This window comes from Phaenicophaeus curvirostris, chromosome 1 (genome assembly GCF_032191515.1).
Source record: "Phaenicophaeus curvirostris isolate KB17595 chromosome 1, BPBGC_Pcur_1.0, whole genome shotgun sequence".
Classification (NCBI taxonomy): domain Eukaryota; kingdom Metazoa; phylum Chordata; class Aves; order Cuculiformes; family Cuculidae; genus Phaenicophaeus; species Phaenicophaeus curvirostris.
The window spans coordinates 67,476,316-67,502,978 of record NC_091392.1 but is presented as its reverse complement, the minus strand read 5'-3'; the positions used below and the strand labels follow the sequence as shown (position 1 = coordinate 67,502,978).

General features: G+C 39.9%; 2 protein-coding genes across 9 annotated transcripts in view; both read right to left on the bottom strand.

Annotated features, from left to right (window-relative positions):
• USP18 (ubiquitin specific peptidase 18) overlaps positions 1 to 26,663 on the bottom strand; it is a 424,666-nt gene that overhangs the window by 69,614 nt on the left and 328,389 nt on the right. The gene's annotated exons all lie outside the window — the stretch shown is intronic.
• Positions 1 to 26,663, bottom strand: part of CALD1 (caldesmon 1) — a 116,329-nt gene that overhangs the window by 40,815 nt on the left and 48,851 nt on the right. The window contains exon 1 of one of the 7 annotated variants that reach the window (XM_069861588.1): positions 16,062 to 16,332. The exons of the other annotated variants lie outside the window; for them this stretch is intronic. Coding sequence (XP_069717689.1) covers positions 16,062 to 16,108 — 47 coding nt within the window. The 5' untranslated portion in view covers positions 16,109 to 16,332. Of the gene's footprint in view, positions 1 to 16,061; positions 16,333 to 26,663 lie in introns of those variants that run through there. 7 annotated transcript variants of the gene reach the window in all.

Here is a 26,663-nt window from a genome sequence, read left to right as displayed (position 1 = left end):
TGTTTCATAATATGAAATGCAAGCAGATTCTCCAACCACATTCAAATAACTCTGGTAAATCGCCTCTGAGTACCTCAGAATAAATTGCACACAGGGCCACTAATGTGAAGGGTAAAAACCTTCAGCTACTGAAACAATGTCAAATTTGCCTCCAACATACATTATATTTAGATAAAAGCACTTGTTGGAAATATCCCAGGGAAAAGCATGTAATTCTCTCAATATGTGAAGTCTATAATGCTCTGCAGTTTTACTTCATCCACAATAGGCTTGGCATTGACCTATCAGTGAGTTCTGCAGTATATATAACCTGTTTTAATTTAGAAGTTTCACATAAAAAAAAGATAACTAGACAGAAAACAATAATTGGACAAGCACCTTCTAGCTGATAACTGTTACTTTTTTAACTGCTTTCCCTGAAATTTAGTGGAATTCACCGAAAAATCTGTTTTCCTGGCAGATAACAAACATGCAAAAAAAAGTATACAAAACAAGCTCGCTTTTTCAAGCTTAAAAAAGTGGGAGCAAAACTCAATTGCTGTGCATACCACTGTGGCTGATGTGGTATTTGTTGACTGTAGCAAATTGCTTTCTACTTGCTACCACCATCTCCAGTTTCTACTGCTTCATTGCACATAAAATCCAAAACAATTTATGCCACAGCTTTACCCAGTAATATTTCAGGCATATGACTTGAGAATAATGGGCATTTTGCCTAGCTGAGGCATAAATAAAGCCTTACAGGATTTGCCCCAGAATATACAATCCACAATGCTGCAAATCCAAAACATAAATTTTCTTTCTTGTGGTTTTGGGACCATGTATTCAATATGGTTTTCAAGGCACTTTCATACTTGAAATTGCTAGCTTACTGAAAGTTTACAAAAGTTAAGATCTAACTCCTCTTTCATATTTCATTGCAAATAAAACCCCCATTGACGTGGTTGAGAGATATGCTCAAGACAAAAGGAATTAAAAGTGAAGACATGCATGAGCATATGTAACTTTAAAAAGTTCCCCGGCATATTGAGAATTGCGGTCTTTCTAGTAAATATGCAAAAGATTTGAGAATGAAACCTACATTTTCTTACAGGCATCTTTAGGAAGACTGATGTCTCCGATGTGTCATGCTTAAGCTACAAAGTTCTGTATTTCTTCCATACATCTCTTTAATTCATACAAAATTCATGTCATCATCTATGATATTTGTTGGAGATCATTAAATGAAGCAAGGGAGGCAGGGCAGGCAAGAAGAGTATTTTTTATATTAGGCCATTTTCTCATGCTACATAGTCATGTAAATAAACTACAACCCAGAGGCAGATGTAGGCAGGAATGGATGCACCATCAAACAGACTGTGGGGAATCTGGAGCAAAAGCACTTGAGGACCTCTTCAGCTTTATGGGGAAGAACCTAAAGAGGATCACATTTTTAATGACCCAGCAGTAATTTTCATATATATCTATTCATACATGTACACATATTTTATATATATATGTCAGAAATTAATATGAGAAATAGTTCTTCTTTCCATTTAAAAATAAAATACAAGTCATACACAATATATTTTTTCCATCGGAGGCTGAAGTGGAAATTGTGTTGTCATTAGGAAGTGGAGTATTTTCTTTTATCGAAGCACAATACTTATAATCTATATTTCAAGAGGATTCTCAATTACTATTGTTCAATTTCCACATACCTATACCAATGCTCTAGGTTCTGCCAAGTTTTCTGATGTAACCACCTCCCTTTAAATGCAAGAGAGTACTATTTTTGAACAAAACTGTGGTTCCTCCATCTTGGACTCCCAAAATGCAACTCTTAATCCTGCATCCTCCTAAATTACCAAACAAGAACAAAGGTACAATTTCAGGAAAGCACAAACTGAATTATTACAAAATATGTATGTATCACTGACCAGGGAACTCAGCCTCTAGCCTCTCGATTTCATCTGCTTCTCTACTTTCACCCTTGTTACCTGCTTTGAAGACTTGTTTAATGCAACAGATTAGAAAATATAGAGCCTCTTAACTAACCGATACTTACGTTTCTTTCCCTCCACAAAGATTAATAGCATTTCTGCATTTTAGAGGACTGTATTTTAAAAGGAAGTGCAGGACCACAGGGATGGGTCTCATACAAAAGAAACTTCTTCAATTTCACTTCATATTTGCTCCACCAAATACCATGCGAGGACAGACACTAAAAAAGGTAACTCAGAGAATCACTGAATTCAGTAACATCCAAACCAATCTCAGCCACATACTCTCTAATCTTCCATCACCATGCCCATCCTACTCTCAATAAATTTCCAGCATGAATCCACTCACCATCCACTCTAATAATACAAGACGTAAAATTTGAGATGAAACGTGGCTTTGGTTTTCTGGGATGGCAAATCTCTACGAGCACAATGTCTTTTTGCATTCATGCATTTTCTTCACTTTCCAACAGGTTTTGCAGTGTGTAATAAGGAACCAGGGGCCAGGATTCTACCACGGGTGAATCCTGAAGGACAGAAAGTTCACAGCATCATGTTGATTGATATCAGGGACAACACCCACCCACAGTGCTGGACCCATCTTGAAAGGATTTATTTCATCTATCACTGAAATACAACTGCACCTAGAGAGAATCAGCACAGAGGCTACAGCTATGGCTCCATAACTGTAGCATCAGTCAATGATTTAAGGCTAAATTTTATTATGGATTTGAACAAGACTGGGACAGAGAACCAGTGGGGCAGGAAAGAGGAAGGTGGAAGCAGGGATCAAACAGACTGTGCTGTAGGAAACAGCCTGGAAGAAGACATCTCCCTGGGCTGGGGAACAGGAGAGACAGACAGCAGCAATGGATAAGAAGCTTTTGTCTCTACAGAGTACAAGTTGGGGAATGGAGAAAAGGTTGATGGAGAACTACTCAGAGGACGGGGAAGAGGGCAAGACACTTGTCAGGGTGTGAAAGCTCCAGGACTGGGTATGCAGCTCTGCTTTTAACATCCAGTATTAACCAGGTTCACATAGCTGTCCAGGGTCTGGAAAGCAAAAATCCACCCTGACTAACAGAACGGAAACTATAAGATTATCCAGACTACACATCACTTGGTGAACTCTTCCAGCCTTGCCTGAAATGTTACGTGATCTGAAATGCCTACAAATGGTCAGAACCCACCATTTTCATTGCTCAAATCATAAAAAGTGTGGGCTCTGTGAAGTGTCAAAACCCTTCTGTATTTCCTAGGGGATTAGTGACTGTAACTAAATGACTATTGCGCAGAGCCAGACAGGTCCCTGAAGATGTCAGCTGGAGCTTTCATAACTGCAGCAAAGCCTGTGTTGCTTGAACAAAGTACAAGGCATGTATTTGCACACAAGGAGCCTGGAAAAATAATCCTACCAGATAATCATTCAGATAATCATAGAATAACATTTTTTCATCCACTCTTCCTGACACAAAATATGCAAGAGGAGGACACAACCTCAAAATACTACAAGAGACTAAATATTGAAATAAACTCTGCAAACAGGAAAGCAATCTAAATGTAAGAGCAGAAAAAGCACCGAAACAGAGCAGACTGTGAAGACTTACGCTAACTGAAATAAACCACTGTAAGGGGGACACGGCATTACAAATATGTTCGGTGCTACAACAGATGGTGAATGGGGAAAAAAATGAAAATCAGATGGCTCGAAGTTTTCTTGTACTGATTCCCCATGCACACAACTCATGGATGCTGTGCAGGTGTGGATTTGGTTTCAAGGGAAATTCATGGCTATTCACTTCTAACATAGACAAGCATCTGTCTCTTTCTCAGGTGTTTAAGAAACCTACTGTCAACAGCCAGGGTGATTAAGAGACATTTTCAGTGAGACAGTGGAGGAATTATGAGGGCAGATCCTGTCATTTGCTAACAGGATTAGGGGCAGATACATTCCATGCATCCCTCCAAAACCTAATCCCAATGTGTCTTTCACCTTCATGAAAGGTAAAAACCCCTTCCATAAAACAGGCCTGTACAGATATGCAAGGTCACGTACAGCACATTGAACCACACACCAACATTACAACGATTTGCAGACATCGTATAACAGCACTGCACAATTTAAACAGCTGGAAGTTTGAAATGCAGCCATTGCAGCTACACCACATAAACACAATAAAATATTCTGGCTTTATCCTTACTTAGCTTACTCTTAGATGTGCTTGTTGTCCTTACATTGTTCCACTATGATCCTTATTCCAGGAGAAGTTACTCATAAGAAACTACCAAACTACCAAACTACTCATGTAAACTACTGGAGAAAGTCTGTGGAAAGCTCACTTTGAGTTCATAAGAGTTGATCAATCACAAGGGAAATAAAAATAAAAGCCACATTTCTTTAAAAAAAATTTAAAAACCTTCTCACAGAACTCTGAAGTTCAACAAAAACTTTCATTTCATGTATTCACTGACAAGCTAGCTACAAGTCATGAGTTATTCACAGAAAATACCCAGATAAACAAGTAGGAAGTGGCAGAAAATAATTTGCTTACCATAGAAGGGTACACATCTGTGGACTTCTGACAGGACATAAGCAGCTGTTAGAGGCATAAGGCATCTACCACAGAGAAACTGCCTTGTCGAGGCAGTATGCTAGAGTAAGGGGCTTTTCTGCAACATACAACATTTCCAAATCACAGCAATTACTAAGGTGTGCATTCAAAAAAAAAATTTCAATTTCATTCTGGAATAGACATTCTATATAGGGAGCCCGTCTGTAACAGCTGTTGTAAGATGCTTTATCCTGTAGCATCACCACACGTATGAGCTCTGCGTAAACATAAGTAACTGAGTAGTGGTGCCAGTTGTACCTTCATACCAAGTTTCCACTCAGGTGGAACCTGTTGGTTCTTTGGCAAACCTTCCACTGCCAAATAGTGATCCTCTGCCATAAATGCTCAGCCTCCCTGCAACACTTCCTGTGCTTCATCTTCATCAGATACAAACCCCAAGCTTTCAGACCTTGTCCAAGCTCCAGCCTGTCCCTGGCACCTGGGTTGCAGGAGAGGTAAGCAGGACTAACCTGGGCTGGACCTTTGAGTTCTGGGTTGCTTCCAGACAGCAATGTTTCTACCCTTGCTAGACAGCACAGCATTACTTCTTTTTGTGACTGTCCTTGCCTCTGCACGCTATGACTAAAGCACCAGTCCACAAAGCATTGGTTTGATGCCAAACAAGATACACTTCCTTTAATCTTCATTTCATCATACTGCTAAAAGAAATGGTAGGTGAATCCAGGGCAGCAAAGGTGGAGAAGTAAAGCAGATGGAACTATAGAACAGATGAGTGAGACCAACAGTAAAAGGAAAATGAGAGAAGGAAAGCAACAAGGTAGAGAAGATAGCAAAGGGCTGCATGGTAAAAGAGTGATACAGCTAACAGGAACAGCCTGCATGTACAGGCAAGAGTCTAATTGCAAATGTGAAAGGAGACAAGAGATAACTTTCCATCACCAAGACGTAAGGCCTTTATACAGATTCAACAGACATTTTTAAATAAAAGGCAATCAAAACATTCATCATTAAACACACACACACAAATGTTTAAACCAAGGCTTCTGGGATAATCCTTTACATTCCAGAAGTGAATGTGGACTGATTGCAATTTTCCACTCATTGTTATATTATTCTTTGGCACTTGCTAACGTCTTTCCATCAAAAGATCTCAACGTGCTTTACAAATGTTAATTAATCCTTGCAGCCTATTCTGACTTCCAGCGTTGTGGGTATTATTACTACTGTGATATAATGCCAGTTTATGGAATGGAAAAAGAGACAGAGGAACGTACTTCTTTTAGCGTGAACCACGCAGCAGATAAGATTCTCACTTTGGCTGTACTTTATCATGCCTGCTCCAAAACCTGTTGAAGCTACTAGGAGCTTTTCCAGCAGCTTCCAAAGGGATTTGTTACAGGTAAGTGAACTCCTTCCTCCTCGGCCTGTCTCTAACAGCTGCACTGTGCTGACTTCCATTACTGTGCCTGAAAGCGTGTGAAAGCCACTGGCAGAATTGATTATCCTGAGATGATTTTTTTCTGGCATACTAAACAAAGAGACATCCTTCTCTGAGCTCTCTCTGAACAAGTGATAGCCTGCCTCTCCTCTGCAAAATGCCTTCTGCTGCTAGGTACTTTCAAATCAGTAGTTTACATTTTAAAAAGAGTTGTGCCTGCTGGGAAATGGGAAAGAAAGGACGAAAAGCTAATTTAGCCCCAGGGATCTTGCGGCCTTGCTCCTCTGAACACACCTCAGGCTTTGCACAGGGGTCAGCATGCCTCAACACAGCCTGACACCTTTCTGAAGCACCAGTTTGTGAACTGAGATACACTTAAGTGCCTGAAAGTATGGAGAATGGGATGTAGGGTCCTCACCCTACCATTGGGAAACAAGGTTTTATCCAAACCCTTCTGCTTTTCAAGCTTCCACAGACGCAGAAAGCCAACTTGGTGAGGTACGAGTCCAAAGGGTAACAGAGTGAGAAAACAGCAGCTCTACACCAGATAGGTTTTGGTCCTAAAGAAGCTGTAGAAGGCATCACATGGGAAGGGGTTTTTGCCACATTTCAGATGGGAATGACTTGAATGTCAGCCAACCTTTCCAGCACTGGCTCTTGTATGACTTCATCTTGAGTCAAAGTAAAAATGTTTCCTATCTCACCTGCACTGCAAGACAAAAGAGTGCTTTAGGAATGTTGGTGTTTGCATGGCGGATAGATCCTTAAAAGTAACAATACCAGAGAAGAGACCTTAGATTTGATCCAAACATCCAAGTGTCCTTTTCCCAACAGCCCATAGTAAATATCCATACACGCACACACCAAGTCCATTACAAGGGGTATGAAATTCGAATTACTCTTTTATGGAAGTTCTCACTGAATTTAATTAACGCACACTGAAAGGCACTAGGAGAGGGCAAACTCGAACCCTAGACAGCAAATCTATGTTTAATGCATTTTTGTGAAAATATAACATTTGGCAGTCAAGGATTTGGCAATGTAAATTTCAGAATATTTGGTACAATAAAGAATTAAGACCAGCATAAGAGAACTGGAATTCCTGCTCACAAAGAGTGTAGACCAACCCATTACAACTCAATTGATTATTACTGAGTAAATGAGAATATGGTAATCCTCTGTCTGAAGAAGATAAACTTTACCAGCTTTGAGATAACAAAATGGTCTGGGGATCACTAATCCTCCAAATTGGAAAAATAAGTTAAGCCTGCTTTTAGCTAAGGCTATCAGGCTTGTAATTAAGATGCTAAATATGGGATTCAGAAACCTTCATTTGGCCCCTCTCTGCTACAAGTTCCTACATGAGACGCTTAAATTCCCTTGTGCTTCAGTTCCCATCTGACTAGCACACAGGAATGTTCAATGAAAAAATCACCAATTTGGGGGACCCAAAGGCTAGAACAGGCATTACCTATATCATTACGTTATTGGTCTAATGCAAACACAGGCACAAAATTTAACTCAAATACTAGCCGTGCTCTGCTAATGAGGTGATCTTGGATGTACCTATGGATGCTTCTATCAGCTCAAGTTGAGTATGAGACAAAATAACCAAAGATTTGGGAAGCTCCAGGGAAGGTTCCATTACTTACTTTGCAGTGTTACAGAGAAAACCTCCAAATGTTTTACTCCTCTATTTCAGGTCCCCAGAAGCTTTTCCTATTCCTTCCTCAATTTCTTTTCACATTCCAGGCAGTACCCATTACTGCTTACCTAATGGCATTGTAGTAGGTGTCTTCATCTTCTTCCTCCATGCCTGTGAGCCCTGAGCCTTAAATTCTTCCAAGCCTGAACCTCCCTACTGTCTATACTTGCAATATTATCACCCTTTTCAGGACTTAGACTCTCACTGAAATAAAGTCATGCATCTTGAGAAGCGCTGGAAGGAATGGAAAGACAGGCATTAGGCACTAAACAGCAAAATCTCTGCTTGTTGTGATCTTGTGAAAAAACATAATTATATCCTTTTTGGGGAAAGAAAAGATTGGTATGATTGCCAGGGCAGAACAGCACAAGAAACAACTAGCACACAGAGAACGTGGCAGAAAGAATTAGCATTTCAGTGGTTTATGACATTCACCTTCCTAAGTTCAGGGGCTGTAAGCATAGGACTGGATGGGAGGTACCAAGACAGACTTTTGTCTCCTACTTAATCACTCCACAGGGTGTTGAGCTTGAATGAGAGAGAAGAATCCAGGAAATCATGTAAGGAATGAAACTCATGACTATCCCAAAATGATGAAGGACCAAATGCAGCTCTCACATATGCACAAGACAGGAATATTTGTCCTTAGCTGGATGGGTCACAAATTATCACTAATGCATATGCTCTCATTGGGAAGCTTTTGTGGCCACTCAGGTAAGGACTGGTGAGAATACCAAGATAGAATTGTTCTGGTCTTAAGACATGTTTTTAGCATGTTGTTAAGTCCTGAAGAAAAGCATTTGCAGAGACCTTCAAAACTACTTTGCTACATCCTTTATGGCAAATGCTGGAGAAGAACTAGAAGAAAGTTAGTCCTCAGCCTTAATCTTTCTAACTAAAGTTAAAAAATAGCTAGCTTTGGAAGCAGATGTGACCTCTGCTAATTAGGCTTTGGAGCTTTTTCAAATCCTGAGAAAGAAAACTGCTGACATTATGTGTCTGACCACTCCTGTTCCAGGAGGAGGCAGATGACTAAGGCCAAGATGCACAATACCATTGTACACACCCAGAATCCAGGCTAGTGATTTCACTTCTGTGAAAGAAGCACAATCCTAAAAATCTTCAGCTTCACAGAGGAAAAATAGTTGTTAAGCAAAATACATGAAACTATTAGTCAACACTAAATAAAAACAGAAGGCTACTTTTGCAGAAATTAGTCTGGAAGAAAATAAAGTATGATTGGAACACATTTCGTTTGGGTTTTGTAAAATATCCTGTAAAAAGGTAAACAGAGAGAGCTGAAGAGGATGAATAAAATAAAGAGGGAAAGGAAGTGTGTGGCAAAGGAGAGGCCACTATAACTCACAGGAGCGGCAAAGTCAGGAACAATCTGGAAATGAACAGAGACTATAGTGTTCCATCATGGACATATCAATATGTGGTAATGGTCCACATCATTTGTAGATGCTGGAACTTATAGTGTACTGAGCCTCAGGAGGCTCTCTCATCCCATGATCCTGTTGCCAAGTTATAAACGTCACTAAATAAAAACCAAAAGCAAACCCAAAGCCAAACAACAAAAACCTGTTATAAGGATCGTGACAGGACAGCAACAGCTGTGATGTTAGAAGGTACTTCTGTAATTACACTGAAAAAACTCCTGTGCCGAACGTACCACAGATGGAATTTGGCAAGCCAAAAATCTCATATTCAGAAACATGTAATATATTTTTAGCATTAAAGAATCTGCAGGCAATTTGGCTTTGACAAACGGAGCACAAGCCAAAATCTCACATCCTGTAGTGACAAGTGCATTGATCTCAAGGACACACCTCTAGGACAGGCTTCCACATTTCTTGGAGTATGAGGGAGGGAAAACAAGTGCACATGGACTGCTTCCACAGGGGCTGCTTTCTCAATTTTTTGAAATGCACAGTGTGTCAGTTAGGAGATATTTTCTGAATAAAGTTTTAAGCTGTATGGAACAAGAATTGTCTTTTTTTTGTTCTGTAATACAGGAGCCTTTACTTGGAGGATCCATAACGGAACCAGATCCACCTAAGCAGAATTACAACACAGACTGAAAGGGATCTAAAGAAGATTCATAGGTCAGAATCAAAACTGCTTGCAGAGTTAATCCTCCATGGCTGGTGTGCTAGGTTCTGCTGGAGCCATTCCTGCTCTCAATATTTCTCACTGTTGCTTAGTGAAGGTATATGAAAAAATTGTGGATGGAAATTAAAAAAGAAAGACAAGTCCCTGATCTTCAAGAGAGATTCTGACCTTGAGGAAAAAGAATCTGAATACAAATAGACATCAGACAAGAAAACCTAAACCCCTACAACACCCCCCACCCCCCCCCAAATTTGTTGTGCAGGAAGTTTTTGGGAGTATCCTACTCCTAACGATTCATCTTTATATTTTGTTTAATGCAAACGGGTATGCCAAATCACTGTTACTAATGCTCTTTATTTTTCTTTTCTTCTTTATTATCATCCGAGTTTATCTTTCACATCCTTTGCCTACAGTAAGCTAACCTCAACAATAACAGGATATGTACTCTAGAATTACTGTGATGGAGGAAAAAGAAAGGGGAAAATTGCTTCATAACACAATCAAACTTACAATACTCAGAAGAAAATAAATAAGTGAGTGATGAGAAAACTCAAAATTTAGTGACTAGGTTAACTGCTATTCCTCCTACAGCCAACGAACAGCACCAGAGCACCGAGTGGGAATGGTACAGCCACTTTATGTCACTTTTGGTCTCCTGGTGCAGCACAGAGTGAATTTAAGCAGAGCCAGTACTTGGCTTGATATTTCAGTTACCAAGAGACAAACAGAGGCTGAGGAAGGAAAGAATTTAAATAACCAGCTTCTGTCCTCACTTGGAACTTTGCTCATTGCAACTCACTTTAAAACCTGAGAAACTATATTGACTTAAGATCTGAAGCCTGTATTTAAGCCTGGGATTCGTTACTTATCTCTGGAATTCAATACGAGCTTTCAAAGCTATTTGAAAGAAAAACAGCTGAGCAATTTAAAGCATCAACTAAACCTTGTAGTTAGTACTTTTCTTCAACAACGGATTTTCGGGAAGAGAGAAATTGTTTTGAAATAATTTGGACTAAGGTATAATTTTTCAGACAAATTCACAAACTGTTTAAATGCCTTAGATGTAGAACAACCCATGTGGAAAACTATGTTCCAACATGCCCGCTGTTCCTTAAAAAGGTGATTATAGTATGGCACCGTTAGACTCGCAAAAACTTCTCATTACTACATCCAGTTTGTGTGTCAGAGTGAGATTTCACAGCGACGCTGAACATTTGTGAAAAAGAGAAGGAAGAAGGGAGGGGAAGGCAAAAGTGAGCATGGGGGAAGCCCTCCCTGACTGTCTACTCTGCAAAGGATCTGAATTGCAGAAAGGAGGAACCATGTCAGCAAATGCCAAACCAATACAATACCTGCCAAACCACACCTTATCCTTCTCAATCAGCAAAAAAAATTATCTGCTGCCTGATTTCTCTTAGCTCACCAATAAAGGGCTAGGTTTTTTTCCTTATTAGGATAGTCTCCATGCTCTAAAATTCTGGCTCTAATAAGTGGCTTTAACAATATGTGCTGTACATCAGCACAAAAAGAAAGCAACTAATGAAAATAAAACACAGGAGAATGAAGGGCTGAGTCCTACATCAAAAAGGACGACATCAGCTTAGTTTGGGCTCCAAAACTTGATCATAGATTTTATGAAATAGAGAATTAAAATTGGAAAGTCCAAATGTATGAAGGCTAACGTTATAAAGATATATAATTATAAATATGACACTATAGCTACTTATGCATGTAAGCAGCCTTACTGAAGTCAAGGAGACTGTTCTACCAGACTTAAGTGCTTACATGGCTCAAAATATAAACCAAATGTCAGTCCATGAAAATACTGCAAACAAGGTTTTTTTCAATGTTTTCTTTAACAAAATATAATGCAAAGGACATATAATGAAAAGTAACAAATTCAGTTAGGTCTCCATGTTTCAACTATTTCAACATCTGATTGAGGTGCTTTACTTGGTTGGTTTTTTTAAACATATGCTTTTGGGTTATCTAGTTTACTGCATTTTCCTTATACAGACTTATACACACATATTTGCATATATATGGTTATATATGCACATATATGCATATATATGCACAGAAGAGCATAAAAGGCCCAAAATAATCACCAGATAATTTCCCTCATTATTTTGATTCTTATTGTTTTACACTGAATTGGGAACAGGGTGGCTGGGGAGGCCTGGGACTACAGGTTTAGCAGGAAAGGGAAAGGCAGGGGTATGAACGTACAGAATGAAGTTCTGCCACCCCCATTCCACACTGGTTGAACACCTATGCCAACAGTGTGCCTGCGGAGGACTTATCTGGATTTAAGATCTGCACTAACAATGAATTTTCTACTTTTGCTGAAGCATAAGAAAAAAAACCTTGTCAGAGTGAAGCGATATGGAAAATGTTTGAGGCTGACTTATTTTAATTCACTCTGAAACAAGAAGGGAAATCTTCATCTAATTTTTTTTCATTTTTTTTCCTTAAAAATGTATGTCAATTTCAATGAGAAGATGCAAAAATAGATCAGAATGTTTTATCTAAAAAAATACTGCAAATACGCAGATCAGTAATTTGTTATCTAGGAAAGTGTCTAGAAAAACTCCATATTAATATAAAGGGTATTTTGTCTTGTTTTCATTTAGAAAAAGCTAATTTCAGAAACCTGGAGTGAATTCCCAACTAGTCCTGGTCTGCCCAAAACTCCCAATTTTTCTTGGTTTTCTTAAATTTACCTTTCATCAGAAGCAATTCTCACAGCTCATTTCAGCCATTTAGATTCACAGAGAGAAGTACCACATTGAATCTGATATCTCTCACCACTGTCCTGGCTTGATGCAAGACTTGGAGAATTCAGCTCGGAGTTTTCAAGAAACTCTCCAGAGTCGCTTGTTCTCTGACAAAATCTTAGAAATTTGATTCTCTCAGAGCTGTGACTTCAGGCTCAGGTGGAGAACCATAACTCCACACAGATTAATCCAGCTTTGTGCTCCTGATACCCAACTCCTTGCTCATACTGGAAAAAGAAAAGCATCTTTCACTAAGGCAAGAAGGTTATAAAATCTCAGAGATGTTTTCTCATAGATCCATCCTCTCTCTGCCATAATAGCTCTTCCACTGAGGATAATCTCACTTGAAAATTTTCCAGCTCTTTCAGTAAATTTCTCTGACCCACTATGAGGAAAGTTCCTAAATTTAGCAACAAAATCTTGAACTGGACATTCAGTCTCCAATAGCCACTGTCCCTGTCCATACATAACCCAGTCACTAAAGCACATGTATTTCATTCAGGTGGTGAGAACTAATACGTTAAGAATGCTTCATATACACAGAGTATCACTACCACAGTGCTTAACATAAATGTTGCTCCAGCCACAAATAAATGTATTTGCATCAACGATGCTCACTTACCATCCCAGGTATTTTGGACTTCATTCCCAGGTAACAGGCACTGAAGTGCAACTTGGATATAAAGACTGCAGCTCACAAACAGATAGAACAGTGTAAGAAAACCAGCTATTTCTTGATACACTTGTCACTGGTGGGGAAGAACCACTTTCAGAAATTCACTAGAATTCTTAGCTTTCAAAATGGAGACAAATAGGCTCCCTACAGACTAACATCTTTGTGCATCTGGTCTTTAGTTGCATTATATCCATCTTAATTTACCTCATTAATGTAAAAATGGGTTTACAAATTAAGAATTCAGCCATTGGCCACTGGGGAATGGGGATGAAAAGCATCGCCAACAGAGAAGACCAGAATGAAGGAAGGAGATGGCTTCAAATGTAAATGAACAGCATTGATTTTTGGAGAAGAATTAACAGATAACATAGTACTTCCAACACTCCTGCTGTCTGTAGAGAAGTTTCCTCTTCAACCTTTTCCTTCTTCTAATAAAACTAGCTGATTATCTATCTTGAACATTCAACCATGAAACAGAAAAGATAACCTACAATATGAAGAAAACGCTGTGAAAGAGTGAACTTTCAACACCAAAACTGCCCATAAATGATCTGTGAAGTCTGAACAGAAGTTGTAAATTGCTGGAAGGGAAGATTCTACCTGTTGGCAAAGATGACTTCTGCTTTCCCTAGGAACTTGCACAGTAAACACTTCAGTGTCCAGGAAAGTGAGCCAATTCAATCCCTATACATTTACTAAGCAATCTTTATATATTCAGGCCAACTGGAACGATTTCTTGGCTACAAAGTGAGCTTCTGCCTTTAATTTCTAGTGTATCTAATGCTAACAGGATTGTTTTCAGCTATTTAGCAATTATAAAATTTTCTACAAATTATACAAGTACACTGAGAGCATAAAGAGTATATTTGAATGATGCAGCTGAAAGGGTCATATAAAGAGGCCATTAGAGGACATTTGCAAGAAGTTAAAAATCACAGTGTACCTCATTCAAAACCCTGCAATAACAGCCTCCTTGTTTTCCCTGGAGAGTCTCCAGAGAGTTAACTTATAAGGATTTTAATACTCATTTTCTTTTCCACTGCAGTCTCCTGAGAAGACAAGAGCACTTGGAACGATTACCTTATGCCTCAGCCTGGGAAGGGCAGTATTTCATCATATGTTTCACTGAGCAATTCTTTGAAGAAGCCTTTGTGGGTAATGCTAAAGGTGCCTTCCCCACTTTTGGCCTGAGGTCACGGAGATGTTTGTTAAGAGGGAATCAATAGGTTTTCAAATTTTGGTCACATATTTTATTTCTCTTAGGAGTCCTCGCCAAAGAGATCTTTGCTTTTCTTCCCCAAATATGCTACTCGGAGTCTTAACAAAAGAAAGCCCATGTCTGGTTGTCAAGGTGTGTCTGCTGTTGTTTAGAAGCTGCTACAGGATACAAATCTCCGAAGATACAGGAAACCAACAGAACAGTAGCTAGTCATACTTCGAGAGAAAGGGACTGAACTGTTTTCACCCAGATATAATTTCACTGACTTCAGTAAACTCACTTCACATAACATAATTGCAAGTGCTGAAACATACACAAGCTAGGGCATTCCTCCCAGCACTTGCCCAATGCTTAGGATATATGCCAGGCACAGAGTTACCATGTTGCTGGTTGATTCTTCTTGCCCAAATGGGAGAGGAGAAGAATCTTTCTCACCAAGGATATCAAATGATTTCTGGTTTTTAAACAAAACAGCCAGACCTTGAAATCTAGCTACGCTGGATCAAATGCATACTGATGGAAAGGGTCTGCACGTTGCCTCAGAGGCTTTAGCCTGGGTCACTGCACTCAGGGCCAGCTCCCCACAATAGGCATCAAGAGTCAAGGTTTCCATTGGTGATACCAGCACTAAAGTGTCCAAATCTCATCCCGCTTCTCCCTTTTCCCTTACACTAGTTGCAGAGAAATTGGTGCCTCACCACTGCCGCTGCCCATCCCACAGAGCAGCACAGGAGGGCTGCCTGCCATGGCTTGTGGCTGTGTTCCACCACAAACCAACATAAACCAAATGCATTTGACGCACTTCTAGTTAAGTTATTATTTATTGCTCAATTTCTGAAATCACAATAAAGGATTTCAGATTCCTGGAAGGGACTTCTTGGAGGGGCTGAGTTTCAGAAATCCCTGAGCTCACTCCCTTCTTCCCTCCAAAAGCACAGGAAACTCCAAAAACAGGCACCCAGAAATCCCAGTTACTTTTCAAAACCTCTCCCAATTAAACAAAACCCTGATAAAAATCACAGAATGAGAAAAGTAATATTGTCCCATTTCCCTTCCTCTCGACATATAAAGCAGACAAACACAACAACAACCATAAGACACAAATAAAGCAGATCATTTCTTTTGCGATATTATACAGACTAACTGATTTTCTTCTCTTGCTTCCCTCCCATACTCAGGAATAAATGTGCCATGAGGACTGTCTTTACCCAGTGAATTAAGCAATCTGACTTGTGTGAAAGCTTTCACACAAACTACGAAATTTCTGCAAGCTTCTCATTAATAGAACTCTGATTAGCAACCAGTCCTTCTGACATACTTTTCTGCCACCGAACAAAGCAATTTAAATTCTGCAAATACAAATGCAGACTTTTCCTTTAGACAATAGAACACAACAAAGCAAAAAGAGGAGCAAAAGAACTGGATCTGCATTCAATGGTTATTCCCTGGTTCAACCAGCTTCTCAACTTTTTACACCATTCTGTTCCCTTTTTCCATCCCCACCATCCAGCACTTACTACACAACTACACCAAAAGGCTAAATCCACACAGATATCATAATAAATTGACAACTCACTTGGAAAGGCTTGACAAGTTCTGCCTGCAGTATGATCTGCTGATCATGTTTGCCGTGTATGAATCAGTGCAAACTGCTGCAAGCTCCAGGGAGCAAATGGACGGATGATCAGGGCGTGGAATGAGATAATAAAAATGCCATTATCCTTTCAGGCATGCGAGACTCATTGGATGCTCTTTCCACCCCACAGGTTAACCATTTGGTCGGTCCTGTAGTTCCTGTAATGACATACTCCGTTTGCCTATTGTCAAGCTTATTATCTATCTTGTATCCTCCTTCTCCTCCCTCCCCCCCTCCACTGCTCTGTGATCATATGATTATAATTTTTTTACTGTATTTTCTCTAATAGATCCTCTTTGCTAGGTCTGGGTCCCTAGTTGCAGAAATTCCTGCAGATTTCTCAGCTGCTCAACTTGACCAACAAACACTTGCATCCCATTCAGCTTTCACAAGAAGTGCTTTAGCAAGCTTGTCTGAGCATCAAGCAGCCTGAGCACTGCACAGAAGTGCCTTTATGAGTATTTGCTTGTAGGAAAGTCAAATTGCAGCCTGCCAAGAGATGATGAGGGGAGAAGACCCAAATATAAAACAATGGTCCAGGAAACAGTCCTCCCTTTTGATTGTAAATCATTGCCTAAGCATTTTTTCAGGCATTTGTATCCAGTCCAACTTGTGAAAGGTCAAGCTGAATCAGATAGCTCAAAAGACTGGAGGGCGATTGCCAAACAGGAACAAATCTGGGGAGGTGGGAAGTAGCTGCAAATTCAAATATAGTCAAGGTAAGGCTATCTTGTGTTTAGCTAAGGGATTAAAAACAGGGCTGGAGCTACATCCAACCTAAGAGACTCTTCTCAATGTTCTACATCTAATCCAGTAAATGAGGCAGGAAACAGAAATAAAAAAAAAAAATTAAAAAAAAAAGTTATTCAAATGGAGGCAGTATGAGTTACCATGATTTCAGACGCTTGGCTCTAATACTCCCTTAAGTCCATATATATGAGCAAACTGAAACACTTCACTGTGCAGTCCTGCAGCAATTCAACCCCAGGCTCTGATCTTGTTAAACTTCATAAACTACAAGGTTAGGTGTGGATGGATTGGTCCTCAGAAGGGAAATCTCTACTGCAAACTCATCCTTCTGTGGGAAGGAGTCGTGTGGGTTCAGTAGGTGGCACTCTTATCTTGGAGTGAAAAATAAAGACATTCCTCTCTGCAGGAAGCCATGGAGCGTACCTGGATGTCCAAGGGGACATCATCCTTGACAGTTCTTTTTCTCAGAGCTTGCAAGAAACCAGTGACTGCACTTTGGTTTGGGAAGTGATACTCACGTTCTGCTCAAATCCTGCAGTCAATAATTGCAGTTTTTTCTTTCCAAAAACTCCCTCTACAGTTTCAAGGAAATAGATTTTTGTGAAAAGGTAATGATTCTGTGCTTACAGATAGGTGAATGATTCCAATGTGAGAATGTACAACCACAGGGGGGTTTGCACACTCAGAAATAGGTCTGCAATACCCCAAGAAGTTGCTATTTCTTCACATGCACCTTTTGCAGACACAGAGCCTTGTTCTAAAGTGCACATAAAACTCTCTTCTCTCATTGTATAAAATACACTGGAATTCTGATCCAAAGCAAGGGAAGGCCAACAGTGCTGACTGCAAATGGAGAAAATATGGCTCCATTTCTGTGATTGCAGAGATATCTGCAAGTGAGATGAGGGTACAGCAAGGAGATCATCTCCATTTCTTTTATTCTGATCTCAAGGGAAAGAAGGCATGTAAGGCAGTGTAAATGCGTAGAGTCCTTAAAAAGTGTTGGTGAGAAAAGAGTCCTAGAAAAGGCATATTTACAATGGGAGAATTACAGAAGACAAATTAATCCCTCTGGAAAAGCATTAGTTAAATAGAGATTGTATTAGAGTTCTGCCAAAATATACATTTTAATCATATGCCAGAAGAAGGAGTTGATGTTTATGAAACTACAAACTAGGTTCCAAGACATCCCTACAGTTTTCCTGTACAGCTTTGTATTTATTACCATGTCATGGAAACCTTTTTTGCTGTTGAGATGAGTTCTACACTCTTTTCAAGCCATCCTAGAGTAGTTAGCTTATTGCAGTGCTCACAAACAAAACATTTCCACACAGAGCAAAAATAAAAGCAAACTGACTGTCCTCTAAAACACTACACTTTATATCTTCAAAGAATGGCTCCAGATTTTTCAGAAATCTGCCTCTACTGTCATGGAGATTTTAGTTTTAGATGAAAATCTGACCTATTTGTTAGGTCTTTAGAAACAAGGGAGGCCTCTTGCACTTGTAAGTAGACCCCAGAACAATTTTAAAATTAACCCTGTAGACTACAACAGTCAGAAGAATCCCAGTTTCTTTTTGTTTGCCTTTCCAAATAACATTTTGAATTATAGAAGTCTGAAGGAAAACTTCACTCCAGGTGAAACAACATTATTCACATGCTTAGCCTGGTTTTATTTGGAGCAAAACTTCTAAAGCTTAATTGCACCTACTTGCCCATACTCTACAGCGCTATTGAGGACAGAGGTCATTTGCCTACTGATTGAGCAATAAGCAACGCTAGCCACAGAAGTCTATCTTCAACTCTTGTGCCATCTTTGCTTGCAAGTGAAGATCTGAAGATAAATCAGGTCAGCAAATCTCACTTCCAAACAGCATAAGTGTCTCTGCCCAACTGTCTGCAGTGTTCATCTGTGAGAGGCATCAACAAATGCTTGAAATGCTCTGTAGGTTGGTGTCCTACAAATTAATTCTTAACTTGACAGTACTAGTATCGATTTTTTTTTTTTCATCCAGAAATTACTAGCATTGCTACAAACCATGTTTTGTCACACTTGCAAAACTGCAAGATCAAACGTGCAAATCTGGACATAATCATGTTAATCCACTGTACAGGCAACTAGCATACCACCAAGTGGTCCTGGCCTAATCCATATGAGCAACATACTGCCGCACTTGTGAGTGTCTAGGGGGCTTTGCCTTCATCTCTCCTTGGAGCTGTGCCAATCATTTAAGTCACAAAACCCATTCAGCTAAGGAACATCACTATTTCAACAAGAGCTACAGGGACATACTGTGATTCAGTCCACGACACAAAGGAGGATGCTGCCAAGGCCAGCTCCAGCAATGCCAAGCGTTCACACTTAGTACGGTGCAGAGCCAGTAGCTCCTGAGGTTACAGCAATGCAGAACTGCTTCCCCTGAAAGAAGCTGAAACAGCCAAGATTTTGCTATATTTGCAACCCTTTTAAAAAGAAGTGGGAGGAGGATCTGAGTCAGTTATAGATCTTTGCATTTAATAATCCCTTTATTATTTTGAAGGCAAAATAATTTGCCTTGAAGGTTTGTTGTTTACTTTCTTCAATAACTTAATTGAGAGAGATACTCTCAGTACACTGTGGCCCTGAGGTGAAGATCTTGCATATAGAACAACAAGAAGTAAGTAATTTTCCCTGGATCGTTTCAAGACAAGAGGGAATGGCCTCAAGCTCCGTCAGGGGAGGTTCAGGCTTGACATCAGGAAAAAAATTTTCACGGAAAGGATCACTGGGCATTGGAACAGCCTGCCCAGGGAGGTGGTTGAGTCACCTTCCCTGGAGGTGTTTAAAGGACAGGTAGATGAAGTGCTGTGGGGCATGGTTTAGTGGTTGATCGGAATGGTTGGACTCGATGATCCTGGGGATCTTTTCCAACCTAGTGATTCTGTGATTTCAAAAAAAAAACCTGGGCTCCTAAAGCATGAAAATACGGGGGCAGAAAAAGCATGTCTCAGTCTGCTTTCTTTGTATGTTCTGATACTTCAGAGATTATTACTTAGCTCTAGGACCCAAGGAAGATACTAGAAACAGAAAAAAAATAAGTAAACAAACACTAACTAAAGGAGGGCACTTGAGAGGTCCTTCATACCAATGAACTCAAGTGAAATGGATCTATAAGAGTGTAGGCTCATCTGTTAAAACAATGAAAGGAACTACAACGGTTTTCCTAGTTTCTCAGCATTGGAAGCAGCAAAATGAGGAGGAGGAAGGCGATGTGAGACCTTTCCAAAACAAAATTATTACTGGGAGGCTCCAATGCCTACTCATACTAACAGTAGGAATGTCCAGAGGTCATCCAGAGAGCCACTTAAAATTTTGTTATTTTACTTTAACCATTGCTGTGTGCAAGGCAGAGTTCTCAGAGATCTGATCACAATCGTCCATGAATCCTTTTTCTTTTGAGATTATAGTGAAATTAGAACCTGACACAGGCACACGCATCTCCAGACCATGCCTTTTCACATGTAGCCTATTCCTTTCCGTACTTGTTTGTCAACAGGTTTGCTGTCCTGCTTACTGTTCTTGTCCTCTTACTCAAATCCCTTCATGATTTTTTAGCTGTTTGTTTAGGCCTTTTCCAAGTGAGGCAGTTTATAAATGGGCAGGCAAATAACTCACAGAAATGTGGCTGATTCATTTCAGAGACGGTAAATAGCTCACCCTGTACTGCCGCCTTTCCTCTGTGCCACTAGTCTGAAATAAGTAGGCAGACTTGTGGAGAACTTTGCAAAGCTACTGGCATTTTACAAGAGAAACAGAACTCTGTTTTTTATGAAAATTCATTCTAATGACATTAACATCTGCTCCTTGTTTGAAGAGTATATTTAACTGTTCCCTCCCTGGGAAAATGAAAGATGCCATAGTTTCTTTCATGTTCTCACGGACAGACAAACTGTTGGGTTTTTTAAGGTCTGTTCCAAAATGCCCCAATATAGTTCGCTGCAGGGAGCCCTGTGTATGTATGCATCTCACAAGGCAACAAGCATCTGCATGCACCCTCATAAGAGTTTTCACTCTAGGACACAGGCATTTGAGTGGGGACTTCACTTCACAGATGAACACCACTTGGCATATTAAATCACATGCAGTAGGTAAAGTCTGGCAATCCACACATAAGGTCTTGGACTAAATCTTTTGAATACTCATAAAAACAAGGCTATGTGCTTCATCATCAAATAACGCTGGACTGTCTCTTACTATACATTTTTTTCTCCAGTCCAGTTTTAAATATCTCAAATAATGGAGATTCTGCCATTTCCCACTGGTAAATCTATCGTGCTTTTACAGGGGACACTAGTAAGAAGCCATCTGATGACTATGACATCTATTTCTCACCTTATTTTTTAATTGTATACCATAGTTACCTCTACTTTGATGCCTATAGACAGCAGCACTGGCAAAAAATTATAACATGTTTAGTGAAACCTGAGAGTAATATTCACCCAGCTATGTAAGTAGATATATGTATTAAAATACATATTTAGATTGGAATATGTGGGTTTGATTTTTGACATATGCATGTGCAAATCATGGAGGCACATGCAAAGATGAATTTGCATATTCACATGGACACGTTATCATGTAGGTAATGCCTCAGCAAACGATAGAGCTGTGTGCACAGACAAGTTCTGCAGGATTGGAAAAACAACCCTGTATATCAAAACACAAAAGCCTGAAGCCTGAAATTGTAAGCACTTGCAATAATGTGCTTCCAGATACTGAAGACCTATATAGAGCTCATGCAGCACTCAGTCTTATCTCATGCTTGCTTAGCTGGGACAGGCTGACCTTGGAGAATGCAGGCGTGAGTTTGGTCCTCTTCAGGAAAGAGAACTTAATTTTTGTCTGACTGTCCTCAGTTCAGTATGGCTGTAGCAGTAAACAAAACAAACTCCAAGAGAAGTTTTAAAATTATATTCCAAGGCAAACTTCCCCTGTAAATTGAAACTTCATTAGAAAAACATATTTCCTGCAGTTTGCATTCCCTATCAGCTACTTATAGGAAAATGCACGATCCAGAACTAAAAAAGCATAATATTTAATGGGTGTGATAGACTATTTTCAACAAAGCATAGCTTTTGGTTTATGTCATATTTTCACTGCTTTCAAATAAACACTAAGACCCAAACAACAGTCTCCATATAACAGCCAGGATATAGCTAACATTCAGTCATTTGAACAACTGAAATGGAGGAAACCATATGAGGGAAGCATTCACAAAGGCTATCCGTACCTCCTTTCCCTATGCTCTGGCATTGTCACTAGTGAGGGACAGACTTGGGTACCCTCCTGCTCTGAGCAGAAGCCAGTTTCAATCCAGCCACTGGCAGCAGCAGCAGAGGGAAGGGTCTCCATTTCCCCATTCACTTCCGCACCCATTCTTTTGTGCTTTACACATTTCAGGGACACACACTAATTCTCACAGCAATAAATAGCAATCCATTGGCTGGCAAATTTTAAAATTTTCTGTCCTTCATTTATACCTGAAATGTAGCTTGCTTGCAGGAATAAATGCTGTTAATAAGTTTCAACTTTAGCAGTGGGAAGGGTAGTACTCAAAGCCCAGAAAACTGTGACTGGACTTGCAGGACTCCTACTTACAGCCATGTAGGATAATACTTGCAGAGCCAACAAATCAGAAAACTCAATACATTGCCAGTAATGTAGATGTAAGTTCTACCCACCCCAATTCTTTCCAGAGCAGTTAATTTCAACAACATTTTCAACTGGAGGTCTTACACAGAACTATTAATGTTGTTTTTAATACACTAATGGGCATACTTAAATATTACTATTCACTTCAGACTTGGCCACAAACGCCAAAAAGAGCCACAATACACTAGGAGTGACACAAACATAGAGGATAGATAAATCCTTACTCAAAACAGGTTAAGTCTTGATTTTACTGCTGATCAGTCATGGGTGGAAGCTTAAGCCAAAACTCCGTAACAGACACCAGACTAAGCAACATTAAATCTGTAAAGTGTGAAGTGTGGGATATATCCACCTTTGTTTACCACCACATAGCAGCAAGACTATCCATTGTCTTGCTTCAGACTGAAGTCTGAATCCAGGCTTCAGGCTTGTTCCTTCTGTGCTGGAAGAGTTTATATAAATATGTGCATAGGCACACACAAACAGAGCTCTGGAAAGAGAAGAACATCTCCTGCTGGGTCAATTTATGGACATACTCCTGTACCAAAAGCACCTATCTTACGCTATTCCGAATTTTACTGGTGAACAACATCCAAGCCCCAGTCAGGATCTCAACTTCAAAAACAACTCAATAAATTCAGCTAGCAAAAGCTATCTGAATTCCACCAAAGGCACTGACTATTCAACAGTTTATGCCACTTGAACAACTTGCAAAATGGAAACCTCAACTAGAAGTACTCAGTTGAGGCCTTTATTACCACTGAACTTAGCTTAAAAATATGAAAATGGATTCTAAGACCAGGACCTTGTCTCGTGCAGGTTAATGATCAGTTACACCTCTGACTGGACCACTCATTTTTAATATCTGTTGATGACACTTTAGGTGTCTTGGAAGGGGCTTTATTCACAAGCTGCACTGGGATTACCAACTAACCGGATGCTCCCAGGAACTTTTGGAGAGCAAACAGTGTCAGTTTATTTAATAACTTTCAAAGTGAAACCAAAATCTTGTCCAAATCATGTCTCTTCTGATTTAATTAAAATGCACCACACATACTGCACTGCTCTGTTAATCATTAACAAAGTTAATTGAAGACAGAAGATAATTCTTTTCTTTCCTTCAAAAGCCTCCAGTCAGTGGAAAACTTAAAATAAAAATAAAAAAAAAAGACCAGTGTAGTATGACTTTTGTTAGGATGATCAACATGTCACTACGCTTTTTCTCCTTCTTCTGTATTTTGTATTCCTATAGGAATGCATGTTAAAAGAGAGGGGTGGGTGATTTTTTTTTTTCTTGCTTGGCAAAATACCTTTCCTGAATTTTCTAAATATTGCCTGGTATTTGCGTCAATATGACAGTCATTGGGTTTGACAGGAATCAGATTGCTAAACCCACACAAAAATGCTTTGGAAATTAGGGGCTAGTTATACATTCAATTTCATTCAAATCCATATCAGCAAACTGGCAAGGAGTCGATCTGAACTGTCCCTGTTATTCCTTCACTTCTGTGGTTCACAATAAAGGTTTCTTCAGCATGTTGATCTCTATCCCAACTTTTAGACTCATAACTCCTGCAGTCTGATTAATCTCCTTAGCACTCCTGTCCCAACCCATTTTCACTTTCCAAGATGACCTAGCAACCCATGAAACTTATTTTCCCTGAGCAGAAAGCCCTTCCAACTTCTTCTAGGGAGGAACAAAATAGGAAATTAAACAGTGTTAGAAATGTAACACTTTGAGGACTGTTCAAGAAACAGGATACATCCAGCACCTATTTTTCCACCAGTTCTCCTTTTTTTTGAAGGACACCAAACAAAACAAAACAAAACAAACAAACAAAATCAGAAAAAAATTCTTTCTTCAGGTCTTAGGGAAATCTAAACACAAAAACTTCCAGTCTTGTTGGTATAGTTATTATCTAATGGGATCTCCCTCTTGAAAGCAAGAAAGGGTCAAGGCTGAATACTTCCACAAGGCCTGTCATATCAGATCAGGATATCACTCTGCCAAGGCTGGATTCTTGCCTCCAGCCATGGCTCATACCAAATATTTTAGAGGAAAGCAATGGGAAAAGAAAAAAGGTGAACTGTACTGCACCCGGACCATTGAGAAAAGCACTCCCTGCACAGCAAAATTCCTCTCTGTCCTCTGTAGGCAGGTAGCTGAGGCTCTGCCACATACAGACACTACTGTCCGCACTGCAGGGTCTTTAAAAAATAAAAATAGAGTAATTTATTGCAGTGTAATATAGATAAAAGAGTATCAAGGAGTTAAAATGAAATCACCATAAATGTGTGGTATTGGCATCACAGCATGTGCATGGGGATGTAATGATCTGCAGACTTAAATTACTCCGGTATGATAAAAGACTCAACCATATTTTTTCTTTGTTACTCCTCTGCATGCCCAAGAATTAATACTTATTTCTGTGATGAAGTACCTGAAATCTATTGTAATTTAGTAAGAACAGCATGTGAGCCACTCTTTTATGGCACTGCCTATCTGCTTTCTAGGTTCTCTTGGAAAATGGCTCTCAGGTCACACCTTAGACTATCAGGATAAGACAGGCCTAAGCAAACTCTCAAGACCATGGTTTATTCCCATCTATGCTGCACACCCTCAAACCCACTTTAAGAGACTTGTCTTGTCTGCAAAAAGACACTCCAATGTGCTCAAGACTCCAGGCCTCATCTGCATTACATGGATGCCTTGATTGAAAACAAGTGCAAGAACAATTACAAAGGATTGTCCCAGCTTGGCACCACCTGAGCACAGCCCAGCACGGCCAGCAGCAGGCACCATGGATGGAAAGCCTCAACCACAGGCCTCAATGCTGAACTATTAACCATCTGAACTATTAACTATGATTCAGATTCAGAAATGCATCTGAACTACTAACCAGACAGTTAACAACATACGAGGAAATCCTCTCAGCTCTGATCTGCTGAGCACATTTGACTCCCAGCACTTCTGCATAGCCTTAGGTCCCCCGTGTCAGCTCAAAAACATAAGCTGCTCAGAAGGCAGACTCATTGGAAGGAAGAAGAAGAGCAGCTGCTACCCCTTAACACTGTTTGTGGATTATTTTGCTATTTTTCTAGGTCTGTTTTGGTTTTCATTTTCAAATATCTCATATATTAAGGTATCCATGAAAGAGTGCATTTGTAAACAAGCATCTGTGCGGTGCTCTCCAACTGAAGATAGACTCTATCTCAACTCTTTACCATTGCTCATGGACTTAGGAAAGTATCCCTATCAGCACAGCAGCCAGTGACTGAGGGATGAAGCAGCACCATGTGGATTCTAGCTGAAGTCCCCAGGCTGCAAGACTGTAACCCAGGCATGCTTCCCTGTAACAGCAGGGCTACATCCATCCTTCAAAACCTACCCATGATCATAGCATCCTAAAGATTTCTTAATATTGATTGGGAAGATGGGTCATACTATGAGAGTAACCTCAGAGATACTTGAGCAGGGACGGCATGGCATGCATCCTCCACCTCTTCTTTTCTGTAGGCCTAGCACGGGAGCTTGCATGAAGACCTTAGCCATGTGCCTAGGTGAGCATCTAAGCAGTCTGTCAGCCAGCTGGGCAATAGAGTGAGAAAAGCTTCATAAATTTGATAGTAGGAAAAGCAAATGGAAATGTTCACCTATGTTTAAAGTAAAATCATAAATATGGAATTCTTTCCTTTCTACATTTTTAAAACCCAGTTACTGGATTACTCCATAAGGATCAGCATCCCTCTGTAGTTCTCCTGGATCTACCATGTCACTGCACAGTGTTCTTCAGGACTTGACTTGGGTATGAAAATATACCTTCCCCAAACTTGCACTAACCAGTAAACTCTTTTGGTGTGCTACAAGACAGTGAAGAAATGGCCTGAACCTCAGCTGTTCTTTTGCTTGGTAAAGAACAGGCAAATCCCCTTTGCCACTACTGAACGTAAAACAAGCCCTTTTATCAGCTCTCACCAGTTTGGGTGGTCTTATATCCTCTGCAATCTGCCACTACCAAATATTCTTTTCATTTTCCATTCAATTCCTAACATTAAGATGGAAAGACAGTCAATAGGTGGCTTATATTTAACCTTTTCCA